Here is a 21,438-nt window from a genome sequence, read left to right as displayed (position 1 = left end):
TAATTGAAGGATAAACTGGTGGAATAAGGTGCATGTTCTGCTTCCTCTACAAGTAAGAGGCTGCCAATGTGCCCTTGAGCAAGACACCTGACCTCACCTCCCAGTGTCAACATGGCAGATAGACAAACAGCAGATTATCCCATGATGGATGCTTGACTCGTTGATCTCTAAAAGTAAAAGCAATCAGTGTTGAGTAGACCGCCGTGCAGGCAGAGGTCCTCCCATGTGATGTGACCGAGGCCTGACGGACTGTGCCTGTCTGTTATGGCTCCTCCTGCTTCAGTAGAACGGGGCAAGACGTAACACCAGTGCGGGGGAACGGGAATAACACACCGCGATACAATTTCCAGGAGCCACGGCGGAAGATGGCAGATCGTGCAGTGCTGAAGAAAAAGACATAGATGATGTGCTTCGAGTCGCCTCTTCTGCTGTGAAGGCTTCGACATTTCTTCAAGATTAACAACACCCCAAATGAACTCCGTCAGAGCAAGCAACGTTAGCAGAAGACCTAGGCGAGTCTCGAGGCCGCGCCCGGTGCAGCCGGAGAGGAACCACCAGGAAAGAGGTGATGTGAGCTAAGCTAGCGTTAGCATTGCTGAACGGCTTGTCAAACAGCTAGTTTTGGGGTTAAACTGTGTTAACCGTATGATTAGACTGGGCTATGTGTTACTCGTGCTAAAATGTAGCGCGTGCATTATTGCAATGGCGGCTATTGTCGTGAAACGGTGGGCAGTTAACAGCAGTTTCAGAGCGCAGCTGTGCAGCCAGGAAACTCCGAGGCTTTTGTGTTTGTAGCTAGCATCCAGGCCGCGCTTTGTTTTGCTTGGTTTTTGCCCCGAGTCGGCCTGTCTTGTGCTTGTCTGACCTCATACTGCTGCTGAATTTTGTGTTTTGACAGCTAACCTTACAATACTGGTGGAAATGACAAGAGATAAGCAGTGTTTTGCTTCATCCGTGGGTGACGAACGCCGGGAAGGATACACAAAGTGGTTTTGCCAGTTGTCGTAGCATGCTAACTGAACATAGCCTCTGCTAGCTGTTATTATTAGCATGTTTGGCTATCTATCTGCGTTCTTTAGAAAAAAAGCACCAGCCTTCATTGCCGCTGTTGAAATGTTAATGTGTGCACATACTGCGTGTAGTTAATGTTATAACGTCACTGTTACAACCAGTCTCATTATGTTTTTGTTTTTTTTCTAGCTACAGTAACGCTGTGTGACAACAGACGGTGTAGCGTAAGAGGATACTGGCTGCAATTATTCAAAGTAAACATTAGCCAGAGATGCTCTGAAATCATAGTTGCCATGAGTTAAAGCCAGTGCCAGCCCCCCAGTCAATCCAGTACACACTGATCAGTAACAATAATGGCTGGTTTCTGTATCTGATTCAACGTTATTGTGTGGATCGGTTACATGTTGTGATGTTGGATCTCACTGCATCAGTTGAAAGGCAATCATCAGTAGCACAGGGTTAATTATTACGTCTGTTTCTCACAGAAGTGAGTGTAAACAATGAAAACTGTAACAATAACTTGATAATGTCGACAACACAATCTATTGGAGAATGAACTGTCCATAGCATCCTAATGAATTATGAGTTTTCTTGAGTGCTTTCCCTTGTATCAATTAATTTATTCAGTCATGACCTGCCTTGGTACCTATTTCTCTCTGTCCGGATGTCCAGTGTGTAGATCAGTTGTCATTTTCAGGTGTCATTAAATGATTAATGATAGTGTGGTTGGTAACAGATCAACAATAGCTCGTTTGATCATGTAGTGTAAATTTGTTGTGGAGTTACACCCCTGGTCTTAAATGTGTTTGTTTAAGCAAAACAAGAGAGAAGTTGATTTAACTGGTTACATGGACGATGTTTGTAGTGGTTACTGGCCTAGAGAGAGTCATCCTTGCAACCAGAGCAACGAGCAGGGAGTTTACATCTCCCATCTGGGGTAGCTATCAACTCATGCCATGGTGAATAGCCTCATAATTAGGTGTCTGGTTTAGTTCAGGGTTGTTTTGTTTTTCTCTTGATTGAATCCCCTCTTGATGGGATCTGTAATCAATTCGTAGCATACAAAGCAGGTAATTACAAAATCTGTTTTTGTAATTTCTGGGGTTTGCCACGGACCTGTGAGTTTTAAAAACTGTTCAGATAATAGGTAATGAAAGCATTTTCCTCTGGTGATTTGTTTTACAATGTATTTCTTTTTATGCGTGAAAGCTCAACATCTAATAATGTATGGTAGCAATGATTTGATGGTTTAAATTCTTGTCTGTTGTTCAACCAAAGATCTGAAACATAAAAGTTAACGTCCAATATTGCAGATTATGCCACCCATGTTTTAGCGCTCTACAGAAAAGAGCATACAGGAAAAAAACAGAATACACACTGTATTATTTAGTCATGGTGCTAGCTGCTGAGCTGTCACTCATTTCCTTGATAAGTATATTTGAAATGCTACACCATGAGTATGTTGTTGACCACACATCTAAAACATATTTCCCTAGTCATTCCTTCTTTTTCATATCACAGTATATTGCATTGTTTTAATTGATAGTTTTGCAATTAATAATTTTTTTCTACTACACTATTTGCAGATGAGGACGTTCCTGCAGATATGGTCGCAGAAGAATCCGGTCCAGGAGCTCAGAACAGTCCCTACCAACTTAGAAGAAAGTCTCTACCCAAGAGAACAGTGTGTCCGACAAAGACAAACATGGAGGTACGGATCCTTAGAAGATCTCCTTTGTTATTAAGATGTGGTATTAATGAAACACAATATCGAATGTTGAAGTGTCCCTACTGACTTTTTATTATCCACAGGGTGCTTCCACTTCAACCACAGAAAACTTTGGACACCGACCTAAGCGCCCCAGAGTGTCAGGGAAATGTCAGGATTTACCAGGTAATTAGGAAGATATTAATTGTGGTGTGACACGATGTGTCTCCCCCACAGAGTTGCATCCTGTTTTGTATTTCCCACTGGTGGTGGCAGGTAATTGTCGGGCTAATTTGAGTAAGGTTATGGATTAATTACATGCAACAGTTAGTCACTCATGTGAGCTGATAGTTACATTATACAAAGTGTCATGATGCTGTTTACAATGTCTGTTATTAATAGCTGCATTTCTTTGAAAATTGTAAATGATAAAGTTTCACTTTCATTTTCATCAGAAGAGGCCTGTGTCCCCAAAACAACTCTAATACAAGATTTAAAGAAACAAGGCTATTTGTCAGTCTTTTTTAGTGAATTCAACATGACACTTTTATTCTGTGTTTAACCTTTACCTCAGACTTACCGTTGGCTTAATGTCAAGTTCTGGCAATCTAGGACAAGTAGATGTGTAATGATATCAACCTTTTGTCAAGAGTTCAGATCATCTCTTTAAAAAACCTCTTTGGTAAAGACATGAAGCAGCACCAAGAGTTTCACAAAGTGGAAATTTTAGAGTCTGTTATTTGTGGCATTTGGAGTCTTTCTCATACAGTGCAGCTCGAGCCAAAGCGTCTGAAATAGATGTTTGCCCCATTAGATGGCATTTGATTCTGGCCTTGTGGTGTCCCAAGTAAACCATCACATTGCCTTGTGTTGTGTTCACAGTAGCTCCATGTGATCTGTTTTAAAACCAAAATTGATTCCAAATAGCAAGCATGGTATTTTTCTTTCTAATTTGTCTCCTTGTATTTTAAAGTTGGATGCAAAATTCCATGATAGGTATATCTTTATATTTAGGCAGCTGACTGACCTAATTATACTGCATCCATTGCAGTGTAACCATTGCAAATGTGTACATGTGAATACTGGGGAAACTATGTACCATTCAGCTCTGACATCTTGCAACTGGAATGCGATTGGATCTGCTGGTTCTAGCTCCAGAGAACCAGTCCGTATGGGTCTGTGTTTCAATCTCAATAAGAGCCACACTGGTATAGGCCTCCATCCAATATATGATATATAGTTATAATGTAAATAAGAAAAGCTTCTTAATCGAATAGATGTTAAATGAATAGCACATTTGAAATCCTAACTAATGAAAATGTATCTCATCATGGATTATAATTATCATAATTTCCACTAGGATTCAGGAGTGCAAACACTGATAGAGTATCAATCTCTTTTAGGTAGCTGGGCTGTTAAAGCAATGCTCAGTCAGATGGGAGGAAATGTAAGAACTTGTTTGTGCTTCAGCTGTCACTGGAAGGGTTCACATACATCAATATTGATTTTAAATAGACAATGTTAAGGCAATTCAAATTGCTGGGTGTTTTTCAACGGAGCCTTCGTGATTTCTACTGAAATTAGTTGCTTTTGCAGTGACAGTAGACTCAATCATTTAGGTTCCTCAAATTTTCCCTTTTTAAATGTGCTTGTATGACTGAATTGTGTGACCCTGCTTGTCCTTTCAAAAATATTTTATTCTCACTCCATGTTGATCTTCCCCCCAGCAGCTCCAGCAGAGCAGTATTTGCAGGAGAAGCTTCCAGACGAGGTGGTGCTAAAGATCTTCTCGTACCTGCTGGAGCAGGACTTGTGTCGTGCAGCGTGTGTGTGTAAGCGCTTCAGTGAGCTGGCCAATGACCCCATCCTCTGGTAAGACCCTGTGTCATTTGCTGTTGAACAGCAGCTGGACCTTTCGTATCTTAATCAATACTTCGTCCAAATGTTCTGAGGGAAGTTACAACTACACTTTCAGAGCTATTTGATATTAGGTTGACAACGGTATGAGATTTTCACGGTACAATTATCATCTCATATATACAGTGTTACAAAGTTAATATTATTGTTATTAGACAACGACCCTTAACAGAAAGAAAACAGAGTGAAACACTTTATTTTAATTTCACAAAATATTATGTCCTAACAGATATGAAACTTTATATAAACTTGAAATATACTTCTTTGAGCAAACACACACAATCATCAATTTTCATACTACATTATACCTTGAAAACGATTTGCTGCTGCAACCCTATTTGATTGGGTTGTCCATCTGATTTGAAATGGTTGCATAGATTTTAAAATTGAATTCAGTGTGAAGAAGTATGCCGTTTGTATGCCTCTGTCACAAACAAAAAGCTCTTTTCAAATTGTCTGTAGTATAATTTCTTACCCCTTCAGAAATCCCTCCTCAGGGAATGTTACTTGCAAAAGTACAAAATCTTTGGGAGTCAGACTTACACACTGAACATTTTGATTGGTCAAGCATTTGCAGGATTTAATTTCAGCCAATATTTTTTAGATATACAGCCCTAAACAAGTTTGTTTTTTATTCATTTTCCTTGGACACATCAACATGGAGTTACAGAAGAAAGCATACAACAGATGGGCTGACGATGAAGTTGTTGTATGCAAAATAATGACGTGTTGAAACAGCAGTTAACCTGTCAGGACAACAACGAGCTGAAGGAAACTTTTTAGTGACTTGACAAGTGGCAACACAAAAGTTCCAGGTACTTGGGTGGAAACATAAGACTTGTTTCTGTAGTCCTCGGCCCCAATGCAGACTATTGTGTGAAATTACCAAACAGCATTTTATGCATTTAATTTTCAAACATCAATATTAGTAAGGCAGAAGAGAATTTGACAACTGTAAGCAGAACGTCTTTATGACTTTAAGAAGTCTACATTAAAAAAATAGGCAGTAATCTGAGTAAACACTTCAAAATAATAATGGACAATCAAAACAAAGTAGCCATTTCACTGTGGACATGTTTAAACTGAAAACTATCTGTGTAAGTAAGTGTATAAGTGTATTGCAACAAATATTTCAAGTTTAATCATCAAGTTTGTCGCATTCAGTGCTGTTTTGCTTTACTGAAGTCTGTTGCACCAGAGCTTCTGTATTGTAGATTACATTCGGACACAAATGAGATTACTGTGGTATTGATCCTTGTTGTGCTTTCATATATCAGGAAGAGGCTGTACATGGAAGTGTTTGAATACACGCGACCCATGATGCACCCCGAGGCAGGGAAGTTCTACCAGATAAACCCAGAGGAGTACGAGCAGCCAAACCCGTGGAAGGAAAGTTTTCAACAGCTGGTAAGGAATCCTCCTGTGGGCTTAATTACTGACTCATTCTAGTTCACATTTTATTATTAAGCGAATAAAACACTGGCACGCAGCTGGTAGAACACCGCGCTACTCTTATCATAGCCTTTATGTTTGATATGTGTCATTGCAATGACTTTACTCTAGAGGAGGCAAATGCTGTTTCCAAAAATACATTAAATTAGAGGGCATTTTTTACAAAAACCTTCCAAAAGGGTTTTGAGGTATGTGTTGCAGGACCATTAAACAGTTGATTCTACATACTGCATATTGTGATACAGTATTTAATCCACTTCAGAAGGTAGTGTTGTAGAGGCATAAATCAGAACCTCTCTGCTGTCTTTTAATCCTTACATCAATAATTTTGCTGCTGAAAGTTGCTTCTGTGCGACTTTGAATCCTCCTGTGTACAGACAGCTAATGTCATGTGAAAGGGCAACACCACAGGCCATAATGGTGACATTCAGTATGCACGGCGTAGAAAAGAACTGTGTGTTTATATTATATTCCTTTGTGATGTTTTGACCTTTAAGATTTTGTTTCATGACTTTCTTTCCCTCCATGTTGTTGAAAATGCCATGTCAGTGCAAAGTCTTCAGTGAGTCAAATTTTTCATTATGAATTATTCGGGTGTTTCGAGTGTGTGATTTTCTTTCCTTTTTTCTTTTTTTACAGTATAAAGGAGCACATGTTAAGCCGGGCTTTGCAGAACACTTCTACAGTAATCCTGCCAGATACAAAGGGAGAGATAACATGTTTGTAAGTGAACTCTTTCCAACATTTTCTTGTCTATTTCCCCTCACTTTGAAACTCCAGTCATTAACCTGCCTTGTGATGTTTTCCCCAGTACTACGACACCATTGAGGATGCTCTCGGAGGGGGTCAGGAGCCTCACTTTGACGGCCTGATATTCGTCCACTCTGGTATTTACACAGATGAATGGATCTACATCGAGTCGCCTATCACAATGATCGGAGCTGGTATGTATGTCTGCAGTCATGGTTACAGTTTCTTTGTGCGTTTGTTTCGTCTCATCTCTAATTGATTCTGATTCTTTTGTAGCTCCTGGAAAAGTAGCAGAAAAAGTCATCATTGAGAACACCAGAGACTCAACATTTGTATTCATGGAAGGCTCAGAAGACGCTTATGTTGGATACATGACCATTAGGGTGAGATGACCTTTTCTCTCTTTTTTTTTTGTGAGTTTTTATACAGGCCACATGTACAATGCATCCATTGTTTTTTTTAAACCACCTAAATAGCAGTTGTTTTTGTCTCTGCTGCTGCAGTTCAATCCTGATGATAAATCCGCCCAGCACCACAACGCACACCACTGCTTGGAGATTACAGTCAACTGCAGCCCCATCATCGACCACTGCATCATACGCAGCACGTGCACAGGTAATTCTGCTGCGCCTTTGTTCTTCTTCCCAACCTTCAAAGGGGTCACAAGGTAAATCTGAGGGGTTTTAAAATGTAAAAACAGGACAGAAAGGAGGAAAAAACAACTGCTCTATTTCATGTTGGTACAGCTGGAATCTATTTTCTATCACTTGACATGTTTGAGCTGAAAGGAGGGTTTTCCATGATAGAAACCCCATGTAACCACATGTCTCTGTTGCATATTTTAACTTGTTTTGGATAAAAGTGTACAAATAAATCTCTATCCTGTTTGTTTCAGTGGGATCTGCTGTTTGTGTCAGCGGCCAGGGCGCTTGTCCCACGATCAAGCACTGCAACATTAGTGACTGTGAAAACGTTGGTCTTTACATCACTGACCATGCACAGGTAATACACACCTTTCACCCATGTCAGTATCTGTATTACTGCTCTGCTGGTCTCTTGATGTCATTGTAGCTAATTGAATAGCAGCGTGAGCCCATCATTCTCAATTCTAATTCAGTCCTGGTTCCATCAACAGTGAAGAAGTATAGTCGCAGTTTAGAAAACCAGCTAGATAAAACAAACGGCTAAAAAAATAACTTGAAGTTTAAAGTGGCCATGGAAATGTTGAAAGCCTCACTCAACATTGTTTATCGTTCAGGGAATATACGAAGACAACGAGATCTCAAACAACGCTCTGGCTGGAATCTGGGTGAAAAACCATGGCAACCCAATCATCAGACGTAATCACATCCATCATGGCAGAGACGTGGGTGTTTTTACGTTTGACCACGGGATGGTAAGATCCAACTTTCTGTCCTTTGGTCTGTGTTCAAAACACTGTTCCTGAGTGTTTACTGAGAGCCGCAGTCATTTTTCTTAGATGTGATGACAAAAAGTGAGGATTTTTAAACACTTCTTTGTGCTCATTCCAATCAGGAGTGCAGTGGTGTCACTAAAATGACAGTTGTTTGATGATATATGTATGACCATGTGTATAAGTGAGCGTAAGAACTGTCATTTTAGTATAATTATACAGCGTTTAATGTTGTGAAGAAAGAGAGTAATTGTCTACGTGTAAAGTTTTGGTTACACAAGCTTCTTATTCTTCCAAAAGTATTTTGATCAGACTCTGGAGTAATTGTGTTTTCCCTTCCCAGGGTTACTTTGAGAGCTGTAACATCCATAGAAACCGCATTGCCGGCTTTGAGGTGAAGGCGTACGCCAATCCCACAGTGGTTCGTTGTGAGATCCATCATGGACAGACGGGGGGCATCTACGTGCACGAAAAGGGCCGTGGCCAGTTCATCGAAAACAAGATCTATGCAAATAACTTTGCTGGGGTGTGGATCACCTCCAACAGCGACCCCACAATAAGGTCAGTGTGGCCTGGCTGTCAAAGGTCAAACGCTCAATTGAGAGAACCATGTAAAATAGGACAGTGTCCCATACACAGTTGTGGCATGTCCTAAAATGTGCTGTTGTGTCCGAACACAGGGGCAATGCCATTTTTAATGGCAACCAAGGTGGCGTTTATATATTTGGTGATGGCCGAGGCCTCATTGAAGGAAACGACATCTACGGTAACGCCCTGGCAGGAATCCAGATCAGGACGAACAGCTGCCCTATCGTCAGACACAACAAGATCCACGATGGACAGCATGGCGGCATCTATGTGGTAAATATTTTCAAAACATATGCACGCATTAAAACCATCAACTCACACCATTAATAGTCTTAATTCATCATCATGTTTTCGCTTCCTCAACTTTCTTATGCTGTAATACGGGGACGTAGCAGTGATGTGTGGTGGTTTTGTGTCACACAGCATGAAAAAGGACAAGGCGTCATAGAGGAGAACGAGGTGTACAGCAACACGCTGGCAGGAGTGTGGGTGACAACGGGCAGTACGCCAGTGCTGAGGAGGAACAGGATACACAGCGGGAAGCAGGTACAATTACAGACTGGTTACAAGTTTAATGATGAGAAATAAATGTAGAGTCACCAACCAGTGGCAAAGATGATACTGTTGTGTGATGTGTTTCTTCTGTAGTAAGCTCTGTCATATAGAAACTAATTAAGAAATTATTTGTTAATCCCAGGAATAAATAAATGAGTTATGTTTCACTGTTAAACAGGTTGGGGTCTACTTCTATGACAATGGCCATGGCGTGTTGGAAGACAATGACATCTACAATCACATGTACTCTGGAGTTCAAATAAGGTTAGTGAAAAACGATAACAATATGGAAATATTCATCTAAACACCTTCGTGACAGTTACATACTGTCATAGAAAAATGTCCCAGTAAAGTCAGACTTGAGTCAGTAGTTAATGTGTTTAGGTGGGGAAGGAAATGCATTTTTGCGTGATTAAAACAGTGGATCAACTGTCTCTTCTGTGTCCTTTCTTGACAGGACTGGCAGCAATCCCAAGATCAGGCGAAACAAGATCTGGGGAGGCCAGAATGGAGGCATTTTGGTTTACAACTCAGGTGAGGAGCAGAGACATCTTTAGTGTTTTATTTCTCTGTAGTGTGTCCAGTTTTCCATTTTTTCAAGAGGGAAACCTGCTGACACCTGACAGGGTGTTTGGCCTCCCTGCTTATTGCTAATGTGCTGTTTGACCAAAGTGACAACAGTTCAACAGTTCTCCCCACTGCCGCCTTTATAAATAAACATGAATATGTGTTTTTCAGGCTTAGGCTTCATCGAGGACAATGAGATCTTTGACAATGCTATGGCAGGAGTGTGGATCAAGACAGACAGCAACCCCACTCTGCGGAGGAACAAGATCCATGACGGGAGAGACGGTGGCATCTGTATATTCAACGGAGGAAGAGGTAACATATCGTATGAAAACGGGGATACTTATCACAGTTAGAAAAGTTTTCCTGCCATCAAACAAAAGTTTTGTTTACTTTTAGTGTTACTCACCAGAACACATTGTGTGTGTTGTCCATTTTAAATCCAGCATTGTTTACATTCATGTTTACTAGCTTGCAGTCTTCTTTGTCCGTCCTTTTTGGCGCATTTTGGTGTGTGTTGCACTTTGTACAGATACATTTTCATGTGTGGTCTGTGGTCTGAGGGTATGACTGTCTGTTTTTTGTCTTCAGGGTTGTTAGAAGAAAATGACATCTTCAGAAATGCTCAAGCAGGAGTTCTCATTAGCACCAACAGCCACCCTGTCCTGCGGAAAAACCGAATATTTGACGGCTTCGCTGCAGGTGGGTCACACCTGTACACAGGCTCTAATCCTGTTTTTAAATGTAATTACAGAAATGTAAACAAACTGTTTCTTAATGAGGTACATTATGCCTTGCTAATGGGAACTATGTGTTTTTTCCTACTAGGTATTGAGATCACCAATCATGCCACAGCGACCCTTGAGGGCAATCAGATCTTCAACAATCGCTTCGGAGGATTGTTTCTTGCATCTGGTGTCAATGTTACAATGAAAGGTACTCTCCTGCTCCAAGCTTTTCACATTTTCTTGACAACCATGAATTTTCCATTAATACATTTCTCCTGTCTCTCCTCCAGATAATAAAATCATGAACAATCAAGATGCCATTGAAAAGGCTGTGAGCAGAGGTCAGTGCCTGTACAAGATTTCAAGTTACACCAGCTACCCAATGCACGATTTTTACAGGTAATTCATGTTTGTACTCGCAATGACGGTGACCGGAGTATCCTCAGCTGTAAGCTTGTTCCGTGATGTGTTTACAAAAACAATTTGGGTTCCCGCAGGTGTCACACCTGTAACACAACAGACCGCAACGCCATCTGTGTGAACTGCATCAAGAAGTGTCACCAAGGACATGACGTGGAGTTCATCAGGCACGATAGGTCAGTCTTATTGACCCGTTTTACTACAAACTAATGATGTGAAGAACTGGTGTCTGCTTGCTCTGATACGACCACCCTATTTAAACCTGGTATTTAAATGGAATCTGTCCATTCCAGATACATTATCCAGATATTAAAACAGCATTGTGTAATGGTATTGCAGTACTACTCTATGACTAGATAAATTCTATGCCATGTTGACAGCTGATGCACCTCCACAGATGAGTGCAACGCACAGTCAGTCTTCTGGCACTTCATCATTGCACTGACACACAATCCATATTAAAAGGCTTGTGTCTTTCAGCCTACTGGCTTTCTTGCTCTCTAAATTTGAACAGCAGCCTACTGTATATTTTAAGTTGGCTAAAAACAAATATCTCGATGTGTTATGTTTGTATGGAAGCCAGCATGTTGTGTGAGTTGTGTTCATACCTACCAAAGATCTAAACATAAATCAGCCAGACCTCCACCAGATGTGGTCGAGCAGATCCGATCACATTCTGAACATGACGTATATACACCTTTCATCAGCTGCTGTTTTCTCAACAGGATAACATGTCTGGATGTAGATGACATTTTAATACCAGGTGTAAATTAAGACTGCGCAGGTCTTTTGAACGGTCACTGCTGTGGCAGCTATAATTCGGCTCATGAGTACACAGTATTCAAAATATCTCGTGTTTTCTTCTTTGCATTGTAACAAAGTTCAACTAAAAATAATTTCTCCTCTTTTCTCTCCACTGCAGATTCTTCTGTGACTGTGGTGCAGGGACGCTGTCAAATCCTTGCACGTTAGCCGGAGAGCCGACTCACGACACAGACACACTGTATGACTCAGCTCCTCCTATAGAGTCCAATACACTGCAGCACAACTGAGCTCCGAGCCCAGAGGTCACTTTGTGCTTCAGCAGTAATGGACATAAGACACTTTACGTTGTGCAGTGGAGGAGGAGGAAGTCCAAACTAAAAATACAGATTCACTTTGACAGAGCATATACAGAGACTTTTAAAAAATTAAAAGACTTGGACACGAATATGCGAAAAGGAGACATTTAGAAAAAAAAAAAAAAAAAGTCTGATTATGGATGCCGCGCTTTTTCTTTTTCTTCAATTATTTGACAAAAAAGATTACATCAGTGGGACAGAGTGGAAGAGCAGCTGACTCAGGGTTTGTGGGTGTGTTGGTTTGGTCGAGAAGGTGAAGCCGGCGAGAGATGGACAAAAAGCCACAGAGGCTGCTTTTAAGAAGACACCGCAGTCATGTACAGACCCATCGTGGACAGACACTCAAGTCAGAAGAGGCACAACTGTTCTCATGAGGAGGCAGAAGGCTCCAAATTCAACAATGCTTCCATCACTGGGCAACCGACGTGCTCGTATGATAATGTACGGGAAAAATGACCTAGCACTTCAGCTTTTTTTTTTCCTCAAGACTGTTGAGATTTGATTTTAATGCTTTTTGTGTAGTTTTGTATTTTCATGCAAAAATCTTACTGTACTTGAATGTCTTTATTTTATTAAATGTGTTTCAATTTTTTTTGGTTATTATACCCTAGATTTGCTGTAATTATACATGTCGCAGTATGTAACTTCTTTCTGTGAAAGAGATCAGAGAAAAGAGAGGAAAACACTAAATATTTTCTCCAGCAACGTTGGCTCATTTCACATTTGCAATACAGAAAAATAGATGCTGAAATGTGCTTTCACAAGACTTGCCTAGCTTTTTTTTTTGTTTGGAATAGCATCTTTAATGTTTGTCTTCATAAGGGAGCCGAACAGTTGTGATATTTCTGTCTGTTGTACATAATCTATGCATATTTTCTGTTTGTTTGTATTGGCCTGTCACAAAAACTAGTTTACAGGAAGGACTTACAAGACAGTTTTACTCAAGGCTTCAGTTGTAGCTTGTTTATCCAGATGAACCCAGGATATTCTAATTAAGAATCATTTACCAAATAAATAAAACACATTAAGGGTATTATAATGCATCTTTTAGTACGTTATCCAAGAACATTTGGATGGTTTAACTTTGTTGGTACATTGCTGTATCTGTCAAGTAGATTACATAATCTGTACACATCTTGACCTGCATAAGAAACAATGAGCCTGCCTTCTCTTCAATAATGGGCACAAATGCTGCATCTTGGACTGTTAGAATACACAGACTCCACTTTTTTTTTTTTTACTTTGATTAAAGGTCCAAGGGAAAAAAAGAGACAAGTCTTGTGAAAGCACAGCTAATTTTGATGTTTTCCCCTCGTTTGCCAATGTTGCTGGATAATTTCAAAGGCTTTTACTCTGAAGCTGAGACAAGTATCTATATACAGCCCTATATGGTTTCATTGCCCCCCTCCCCTCCCTCCCCATTCATGTGTACTGGTGATTGTGGGTTCTCATACAGACTGAAATGTATGCATGTATCATAACATCTAGACTTAATATATTGTGAAGTATTCAATAACCGTTATGTAGGCGCTAGCGTGAATTAAAAGGGTTTAATTTCCTAGATGAAACATTGTCATTTTTTAAAAATAAACTTTATTAGATCATAACAGTAGTGTTTTTTCAAGTGCTGAGAACAAAACGTCAGCAGGAACAATGCATGTTTACAAACTACAGGCTGTTGAGCATTTGAACAAGTGAAGCGAAGTGTTTGTTGTCCAGTGTGGTATCTTCAGCAAACTGACAGAGCTTCCTGCAAGAGGAGAGAAGAGGGAGAAAATCAGAACTGCGCTCACAGCAGTAACATGAGGTTCAGTAGCTAAAGAGCACCAATACATACTTGAAGAGTCTGAGGCTGATGGTGCTCTTCTCAAACTCTCGGGCCTTCCTGTGTCCTGCCTGGATGACCTCCTCTGGCAGGGAGGCGAGTCGAGCAGCGTTGAAGCCGTAACTCTTTGGACAAGCACCACCGATGAACTTGTAAAGGAATGTGATGGTTTCTTGACTCGGATCCTCGCATTCATTCTCCACCATGCACGCCTGAAAGGGACAGCGACATTATACTTGATACCAGGGCACAACACATGATTCAGAGGACAAACACGCAAATGGTAGTTTAGTGCACGACAACTTGTATGAAACTACAGAACCTGCAAAGCAGGAGGCTGAAATTATTAATTTATCCACTTAATAATCTACATACAATTAGCAAGATGTTATGTGGAAACTGTGTTTACTAAATTGCTTAATTCCCTCAAATCATTTGCAACATGTGTAATATAAACTTCAGCTGCAGGTTGTGGTTAGAGGAGCACCCAGAATGATGGAATTAGGGAAGCAGCTGTAGCGCAGATGTGCCCCAAAAACAACTGAATTCATTCTCTCAGTCAGTGTTAATGCCTTCATTGCATTTGTTTGTGTCCTCTTGAGAAGCTCTTGTACAGTTTTAAGGGAATGATTTCAGTTTGTTTACTAATTATTCTCATTTTGAGGGAACAATTAATTTTTTTTGTGTGAAAACAATATACCCAGTACGTCCCAGGCTCTGTACAAAACCAGGAAATACGATTTCAGAGTTATTCCCTGCACCAAAGTTTTCCAAAAGACTATAGACTGTTTATAACTGAATAGCAATGAGGGGGTCAACAGATGAGAAATCAATATGGTGAGAAAGACATGATGCAATAATCAAATACAACATTTAAGTCGCAGCTCTTTACATTTTAACAGTCTGAAACTGCTTTCTCCCGTTTGCCCTTTTTTGCAGTACTTAGCATCTTCTGCATTGCTGTACTCACCATGTGGCCCAACCGCACAGCATGGTTGTTGGCGTAGTCCTCCACCAGGGAGTGGTAATGTGTTGAGAAGAGTGTGCGGCAGCAGATCTTCTCAGCAAGCTCCTTCACGACCGCACTGGCGATCGCTGTGCCATCATATGTGGCTGTGCCCCTTCCTGCAAACAGTTCACAGCTGAATGCTTACACTCCAAAAACAAACCAACACGAGAACAAAACACTTGCTGAGCAAACTGCCTCTCATGTCCCTGTTACAATGAACAAGCCTTGGTAAGCAACAACAAACTTACCTAATTCATCCAGGAGCACAAGGGAGTGTTTAGTGGCATGGTGCAGGATGCTGGCAGTCTCACTCAGCTCCACAAAGAAGGTACTCTCTCCTAAAGAAGACATGTTGGATAATACAAGCTTAGTCTGTGAAGTGGATGCTGAACACATTACCATATATGTTACAGGAGCTCATGATATTACCAGCCATAATGCGATCTGAGGCTCCCAGCCGAGTGAAGACTCTGTCAACTGGTGTGAAGCGCAGGCTTTCAGCAGGAACGTAGCAACCCAGCTGAGCGAGGATGATCACAAGTCCACACTGTAAGAAAAGAGCACAGTATCTCAACATCAGACTTGACACAGAGCACTAATCAGATGTTGTAAGTGGTACTTTGTATCAAATTAGACATAAACTAGAAATGCATTATTTGCGGTAAACACACGTGGTTATACCACAAGTAACAATATGATGTGATATGCCATTTATAATCTAATAAAGAAGATAATATTTCTAGTTTATGTCCGATGCGAAACAAAGCTTGACGTGTTATGCCTTATTAGTTTTCTCTTAAATAAAGTGCAACCCAATATTGAAAAGAAGATATATGGTCTCATACTACTACAACGATTTAATACCCACATACTGACCAGCCTTACACACAAAGAAAACTATAAACATTTTTGTTGCATCAATATGTATCAATAAATCGCCTACCTGTCTCATGAGAGTAGACTTTCCGCCCATGTTGGGCCCTGTGACGAGGACACAAGAGGCATCACCTTTCCCCTCGTCCTCTTCACCGCTACCAGAACAGCCGATGTAGATGTCATTGGGGATGAAGTCATCGCCAAAAAAGGTCTTGGTGACACAAGGGTGGCGGGACCCAGTGAGGTCGAGGAAGGGTGCTACTTGGTCATCACCTTCAGGGAGCACCAGCTCTGGCCTGGCCATCGTACCGTCTCCGCCCTGACTGTAGCGTGACAAGGCCAGCAGCACATCTGAAAACCATTAACAATTTATGAGTGATAAAATTAAGGAAAAAGGTAATTTCCTACCTGCTTTTCTTCATATGCTAGGGGATGATTTTGCAGCTCAGCTTTGTTAAAACTAAATAAATAAACCTGAGGCTAAGGAATGGCCCAGTGGGTGAAAAACACATTATAAGCACATTATGTTACTGCACCAGAGACCAGTAATAAACTATGCAATTGTCTCTCCCTCTGTCAAGAGGTGCACAATTTCCATAACAGTGAAAAACACTCTAATTACTGTCAGCTTAGCCAGGTTTTAAATGGAATAGTTACTCAATGACAGCAAGATTTTAAACAAGCACTCAGACTGGTGCAACATCATCATCAAATGCACATTATGGAGGCATATCTGTAACATCTGCAGGAAATGTATTCGGAGCAGACACCTGCAATGCAAACTCATTCTCACAAGCCTCATTTTATTCCTCAGAAGCAAAAAAGGAAATTACACAGTGATGCCAGACCCTGAACAACACTGTGTTTTATGCTGCAGTAATTAAATTGTATCACTTAACAGATTTGATTGATGCATGCTGTGAAAGTGATGCTAATTGACAAGAATAAAAAGCATGTAATCACCCAGCACTGCCATGCACTCCACACCAGTCTTCCAGTCTTTGTAGTTCTTGTCAAAGTTGTAGAAGAGCCTCCTCATGCAGTCTTTCAGGGCAGCATCTCTCTTCTCCTCAAACCCTTGCAGCTCCGAGAACAGCCGTTCACTCTCTTTTGTCACGTAACGCTTCCAGCCTTTCTTTGTGGACTTCACATCGTACTCCTCAGGAATGTTCCTCTCTGAGACACTCTCAGGCACCTCCATCTGGAAACGGTTTTTCCCAGTTCCCCAGTAGGACATGTTTTTACAGCCCAGTCTTTTCTTCTGTCTGTCCAGGTAATCCTGCAGCTCTCTTTCACAGTTCTTGATTTCAGTCAGAGCCTGGTCGTACTCTGGATCGAAGCCAGCTTTAGGGCTTATGACACCGGTAGTGCGGGCTTTCTGGTGGTCGAAGGCCGTCTCCCAGCGCTTGAGTTCAGCAGAGAGGTCGGGGAAGACACCGTCCTTATCACCCTTCAGACTGACAACTTGATGGAGCAATGTGGATTTACAGTCACTCGAAACTGGAGTGAGGACATCAATTATTTCCTGCATAGTTTTGAAACCTTCCAGTGCTGAGAGGAAGTCTGCTATCTTACGCTTGCTGTATGTGACCTCCTCATAGAGAACTGCTCTGCTGTCAGGGTGATCCTGGCCCTTCAGAGGAGTGCCAATGCTGTGGATTTTACTCAGAAGACGCTCCAAATCTGGGAGCTTCTTCAACAGGTCTGAAACCTCAGTAGCCTGGGCCTGAGCTCCCATCAGGTCTTCCACTGCATCCAGTCGGTCCTTGATGGATGTGGGGTTACAGAGAGGAGCGCAGAGCCACTGCTTCAGCAGCCTCTTTCCAAATGGGGAAGAGCAGGTGTCCAAGCGCTCCAACAGTGTCCCTTCTGTTCCTCCTAATCCATTCTGAAAGATTTCCAGGTTTGCCAGAGTCACTCCATCAAGGACCATCCGCTGACGAGTCTTTGCAAAGAAGCTGGCAGGTCCAGTAGCTTTCTCCATCTCGACATCAACAGGGACATATTCTTCAAAGTTGGCCATGGAGAGCAGCTCCTGGTCTACCAGACATTTCTTCAGGTAGAAAATGCATCCACCCAGCGCTGACAGTGCCAGCTCATAGCCCTCTTTAGGAGTAAGGCCCAGTGAATCACTCTCAGAGGTCATCTTTTTTAGAGGAGCAGGAAGTAAATTGTTCCCTGTCCCCTGATCCTTGCCAGCGGTCTCGCTAAAGTAATCTGCTTCTGAAAGTGTTTTAAGAGTCTTCTGAGCATCCCAGAACTGGCTGTTTGCATTAAGTCCTTCCTGCAGAGCAGAGGACAGAGAGGCCTTGAGTATTTTGCGTGTTTCGACAGATGGGTTCCCCTTTTCAAAGAGCACTTCAGCTGGGGAGAAATGTGCTATCAGGGTGCGCAGACGTGAGCAGTGGCGATCGTCTGGGAACTGACCTACATGGAAAAAACCCACAGAGGTATCTACAAAGCAGACTCCATACGTGCGGCACTGACCGGAGCTTTCCTCTTCGGCCTTTTCCTTTAAACTCAGCAGGAACTTGCTCTGACTCTCAGAGGGAGCACCGTCCAACACACTGTAAGTCTGGGTACCACGTGTGATAATCCGGCACACTTCTCTTCTCACCACACGGTCGAACTTAGTGGGCTTGGCCATGGTCTTGCAGCGCACTTCCATCATGTCTGGGGTCTCCGTCTGCTCCACACGAGCCACCTTGTAGCCTTTCTGCACCAGTACATCTGAGAAGCGGCCGAAGCCGATCTCTGGAAAGCCCGAGTGAGCCCAGGCCCCCTTCATGAAAGTTAGCCCCATCTCATTGACTCCGATCACAGCGTCCATGTGGTAGAGCTCATAAAACTTCCCCACTTTGTAGAAAATTACTGTATCAAACATTTTAGACTTGAGCTGCCACCACCGACGCATACCAGGAGTGTTTCTGTTGAGAAAGTCTTCTGGCACATACAGGGTGGTCGGATCGTAGTCATCCTCTGATTGACGTCGCCTCCCGCCGTCTTTTCTCCTGCCATCCTGCAACCACTCCAGCTTCTCGTGGTCCCAAACTGTGGCGCTTCCACCAGTGCCCGATCCATTTGCCTGGCTGTCAAAGTTGTCAGGAGCGGAGAAGGCTGACAAACGAGACTTTGTATTGGATGACACAGCTGCTGGAGCTCGTTTTGGTGCAGCCGACGGGGTGGTAGGTATCTTGGGTTTTGTAGGAGCAGATTTTTCTTCAGGCCGTTTGCGCTTTATGGGCTTGACGGGGCTGTCTGCCTCTGACTCCTGTGTGCTCTCCTCTTCCTCCTCTTCACTTGTCACCGTCCCTTCTTCCTCCTCATCCTCACTGCTAGACGCAGCTTGTTCTGGTTTGAATTCATCACCTGATCCATCACTGTCTGAGGCTACGATTATGCGACGGCGCTTGGCCTTATTTCCCTTTTCTGTTGAAGCACGGGATGAGCGTCGACTGACCTTGGCTGACTTCATTTCCTCATTTTTCTGTTCATCCTCATCACTGACCTCTTCATCACTTACTGTTGACTTGTCAAGCTGAAGGAAAAACCCCCACAAAGGACAGTTAATAATTGCATTAGATATAACAAACAAACTCTATGTGACTTTCACTACTGACAAAATAAAAGGCATTAGGATAGCACTGTTTTTTATAGTACAAGAAAGACTAATCTAATATGATCACCTCCATTTCTTCATCATCATCCTCTTCATCATCAGATGGATCCATACAAAGAGAGATCTTCAATCTTTTTTCAGGACTGTCAAACATCACTGCATCAGCGAGCTCCATTGCACGGCGGATTACAGGCTTGCCGCTGAAGAACACACCTCCTGTTTTAGCATCACTGCTGTCAGAACCTGCAAAACCGTACAAGCGAGATTACTCATAATTGTTGGGAGAACAAAGTGCATTATAGCCACAGTTTTAAGATAAATAGTATCATTAATTGTGGGACATATTGTAGCCAACCTTGATATTCTCGTATATATTTGGTGCTGACCCATCCTCTAGTCGGGGGCTCATCAAAGAAATGGACATGTATGCGTTGGGCCCGGCCTTTCCCCCTCATCTGCTGTCCACTCAGAGGCTGGGGTACCACCATGCATGGCCACCAGGGGTGTCCCTCCAGTTTGGCCCACACGAGGGCACCAGCACTGAATGTGCATGTTGAGCTGCAGAAGGAAGGAAGAAAACAAAGCTGTATTCAAGTCATACAGTACATTGCCCCAGACCGTTATGGGCATGTACAACACAGTTAGAGTGTCGTCTCATATGTAGACTATTACTCTAAATGCTGCTCAAACTAGTGCTGCTGCAATCTGTGACATCTGAGGTCAGTTTGTGTCAAACATATATACTAATGAAGTTCTGGAAAGCTGATCTAGTCCAACACTTTGAGTATTTCTCACACATGGACACGTTAACTTAACTAAGAATGAACCAGAATAGTGTTTATTTAACATTTTGACTACATTTGGTTGGATGTTTGACTTTTGTATTTTATGTACAATAATACAGGTAATGATTGTACAGATGTGTTGAAAATATGGAGTCCCCTTGCCACTTAAGACTCCTGCATCATTGCTATGTTTACATACAGAACCACAATGAACTTTTATCCTGGACTATCTGTCATCCTGCAAACCACACATCTTACTGTGAGCATGGGAGGGGGAGTACCATACCGCCATGAGTTCACCATGCCACTACAACAACCTGCACAGCTCATGTGGCTCTAAGCCCACGTTGTCTGAACTATGCCAAGTGACAGTCATTACTGCATTTCATCTGTGTCCCACGTTATTATAGTTAAAGGCGTTAGCATTGACTTGACCCAGGGTAAACTACATAAAGCACTGACTGCAGGATTTTTCCTAAGAATTATTAAAAAAGCTCAGAAACGAAAGACATTTCCGCAAATGAACCTGCTGGTTTTATTGCATCGCCTAGCTCAAAAAGCTGCATCTTATTGACCACCCTGATGTATCTTTATGGGGCCTTGCATCCAGACAAACTTCAGCAGAAGAAGAAAAAAACTGTGCAAAACGTGCTCCAGCAATTACACCACCCCCGACATTATCACTGCTAACTCACCTCTGTTTGACTGGTTGGGCCTTGTCGCCAAATAGTTTGCTGAATCCTCCTTTCGCAGGCTTGGAGTTACTCTTCGGCTTAGCTTTGCTGGTCTTGGCTGGTTGTTGTTGCGGTGCCTGTTTAGCTTGCTCTTTCGGAGAGGAGCTGGACTTCTCCACGGAAGAAGGCAGGTCTGCCTCGGTCGGAGAGGGACTCGGCTTCGGCTTGGGCTTGGAGACCGGCGGAGGAGACTTGGTGAAAAAATTGAAAAGGGAGCTTTGCTTCGCCATGTTTACGAGCTTGGCGACTGTTTTTAACTACTTTACATAAAACGCTAGCGACAGTTACCCGGGCCTCCCTGAGTCACCTAGCAGCCAGCTACACGGCTCGAGCGCTGCCTGCGCAGTCAGTTCGCGGGA

General features: G+C 42.3%; 2 protein-coding genes across 4 annotated transcripts; one reads left to right on the top strand and one right to left on the bottom strand.

The window, feature by feature from the left end:
* The first annotated feature begins 226 nt into the window (after positions 1 to 226).
* Positions 227 to 12,831, top strand: fbxo11a (F-box protein 11a). 3 transcript variants are annotated; one of them, XR_014624353.1, is made up of 22 exons: positions 227 to 565; positions 2,598 to 2,722; positions 2,824 to 2,905; positions 4,447 to 4,591; positions 5,914 to 6,043; positions 6,728 to 6,811; positions 6,900 to 7,032; positions 7,115 to 7,221; positions 7,342 to 7,453; positions 7,734 to 7,840; positions 8,097 to 8,234; positions 8,596 to 8,813; positions 8,933 to 9,113; positions 9,264 to 9,386; positions 9,574 to 9,659; positions 9,853 to 9,929; positions 10,134 to 10,277; positions 10,554 to 10,664; positions 10,791 to 10,898; positions 10,981 to 11,031; positions 11,188 to 11,286; positions 12,033 to 12,172. XR_014624353.1 is itself a non-coding variant. In XM_084376545.1 (22 exons), the coding sequence occupies exons 1-22, from the start codon at positions 472 to 474 to the stop codon at positions 12,160 to 12,162; spliced, it is 2,640 nt and encodes an 879-aa protein (XP_084232671.1). In that variant the 5' UTR covers positions 227 to 471; the 3' UTR covers positions 12,163 to 12,831. The 3 variants fall into 3 exon arrangements, 2 of the variants coding, with proteins under 2 accessions (XP_084232671.1, XP_084232670.1); XM_084376545.1 differs by having other exon boundaries at positions 4,450 to 4,591; positions 10,981 to 11,089; positions 12,033 to 12,831; XM_084376544.1 differs by having other exon boundaries at positions 10,981 to 11,089; positions 12,033 to 12,831.
* Positions 12,832 to 13,766: 935 nt separating this feature from the next.
* msh6 (mutS homolog 6 (E. coli)) lies at positions 13,767 to 21,438 on the bottom strand. Its single transcript, XM_084376543.1, has 10 exons — positions 21,041 to 21,438; positions 19,916 to 20,118; positions 19,628 to 19,803; positions 16,905 to 19,479; positions 16,009 to 16,292; positions 15,495 to 15,612; positions 15,314 to 15,403; positions 15,027 to 15,181; positions 14,069 to 14,268; positions 13,767 to 13,981 (listed from the first exon to the last, which is right to left on the bottom strand). Exons 1-10 carry the CDS (start codon positions 21,307 to 21,309, stop codon positions 13,900 to 13,902), a joined length of 4,152 nt encoding a protein of 1,383 aa, XP_084232669.1. The 5' UTR covers positions 21,310 to 21,438; the 3' UTR covers positions 13,767 to 13,899.

This window comes from Pagrus pagrus, assembly GCF_965226575.1.
Source record: "Pagrus pagrus genome assembly, chromosome: 15".
Taxonomy (NCBI): domain Eukaryota; kingdom Metazoa; phylum Chordata; class Actinopteri; order Spariformes; family Sparidae; genus Pagrus; species Pagrus pagrus.
Note: the sequence above shows the minus strand (reverse complement) of the source record. Positions and strands in the feature narration are given on the sequence as shown.

Coding starts and splice junctions, on each gene's coding strand:
- msh6 (XM_084376543.1), bottom strand. CDS start 21,309: ATGGCGAAGCAAAGCTCCCTTTTCAATTTTTTCACCAAGTCTCCTCCG. Junction 16,293..16,904: donor GGAGTGCATGGCAGTGCTGG/GTGATTACATGC, acceptor AATGGTTTTCAG/ATGTGCTGCTGGCCTTGTCA. Junction 15,613..16,008: donor AGTCTACTCTCATGAGACAG/GTAGGCGATTTA, acceptor CTTTTCTTACAG/TGTGGACTTGTGATCATCCT.
- fbxo11a (XM_084376544.1), top strand. CDS start 472: ATGAACTCCGTCAGAGCAAGCAACGTTAGCAGAAGACCTAGGCGAGTC. Junction 2,723..2,823: donor CGACAAAGACAAACATGGAG/GTACGGATCCTT, acceptor TATTATCCACAG/GGTGCTTCCACTTCAACCAC. Junction 9,114..9,263: donor AGCATGGCGGCATCTATGTG/GTAAATATTTTC, acceptor TGTGTCACACAG/CATGAAAAAGGACAAGGCGT.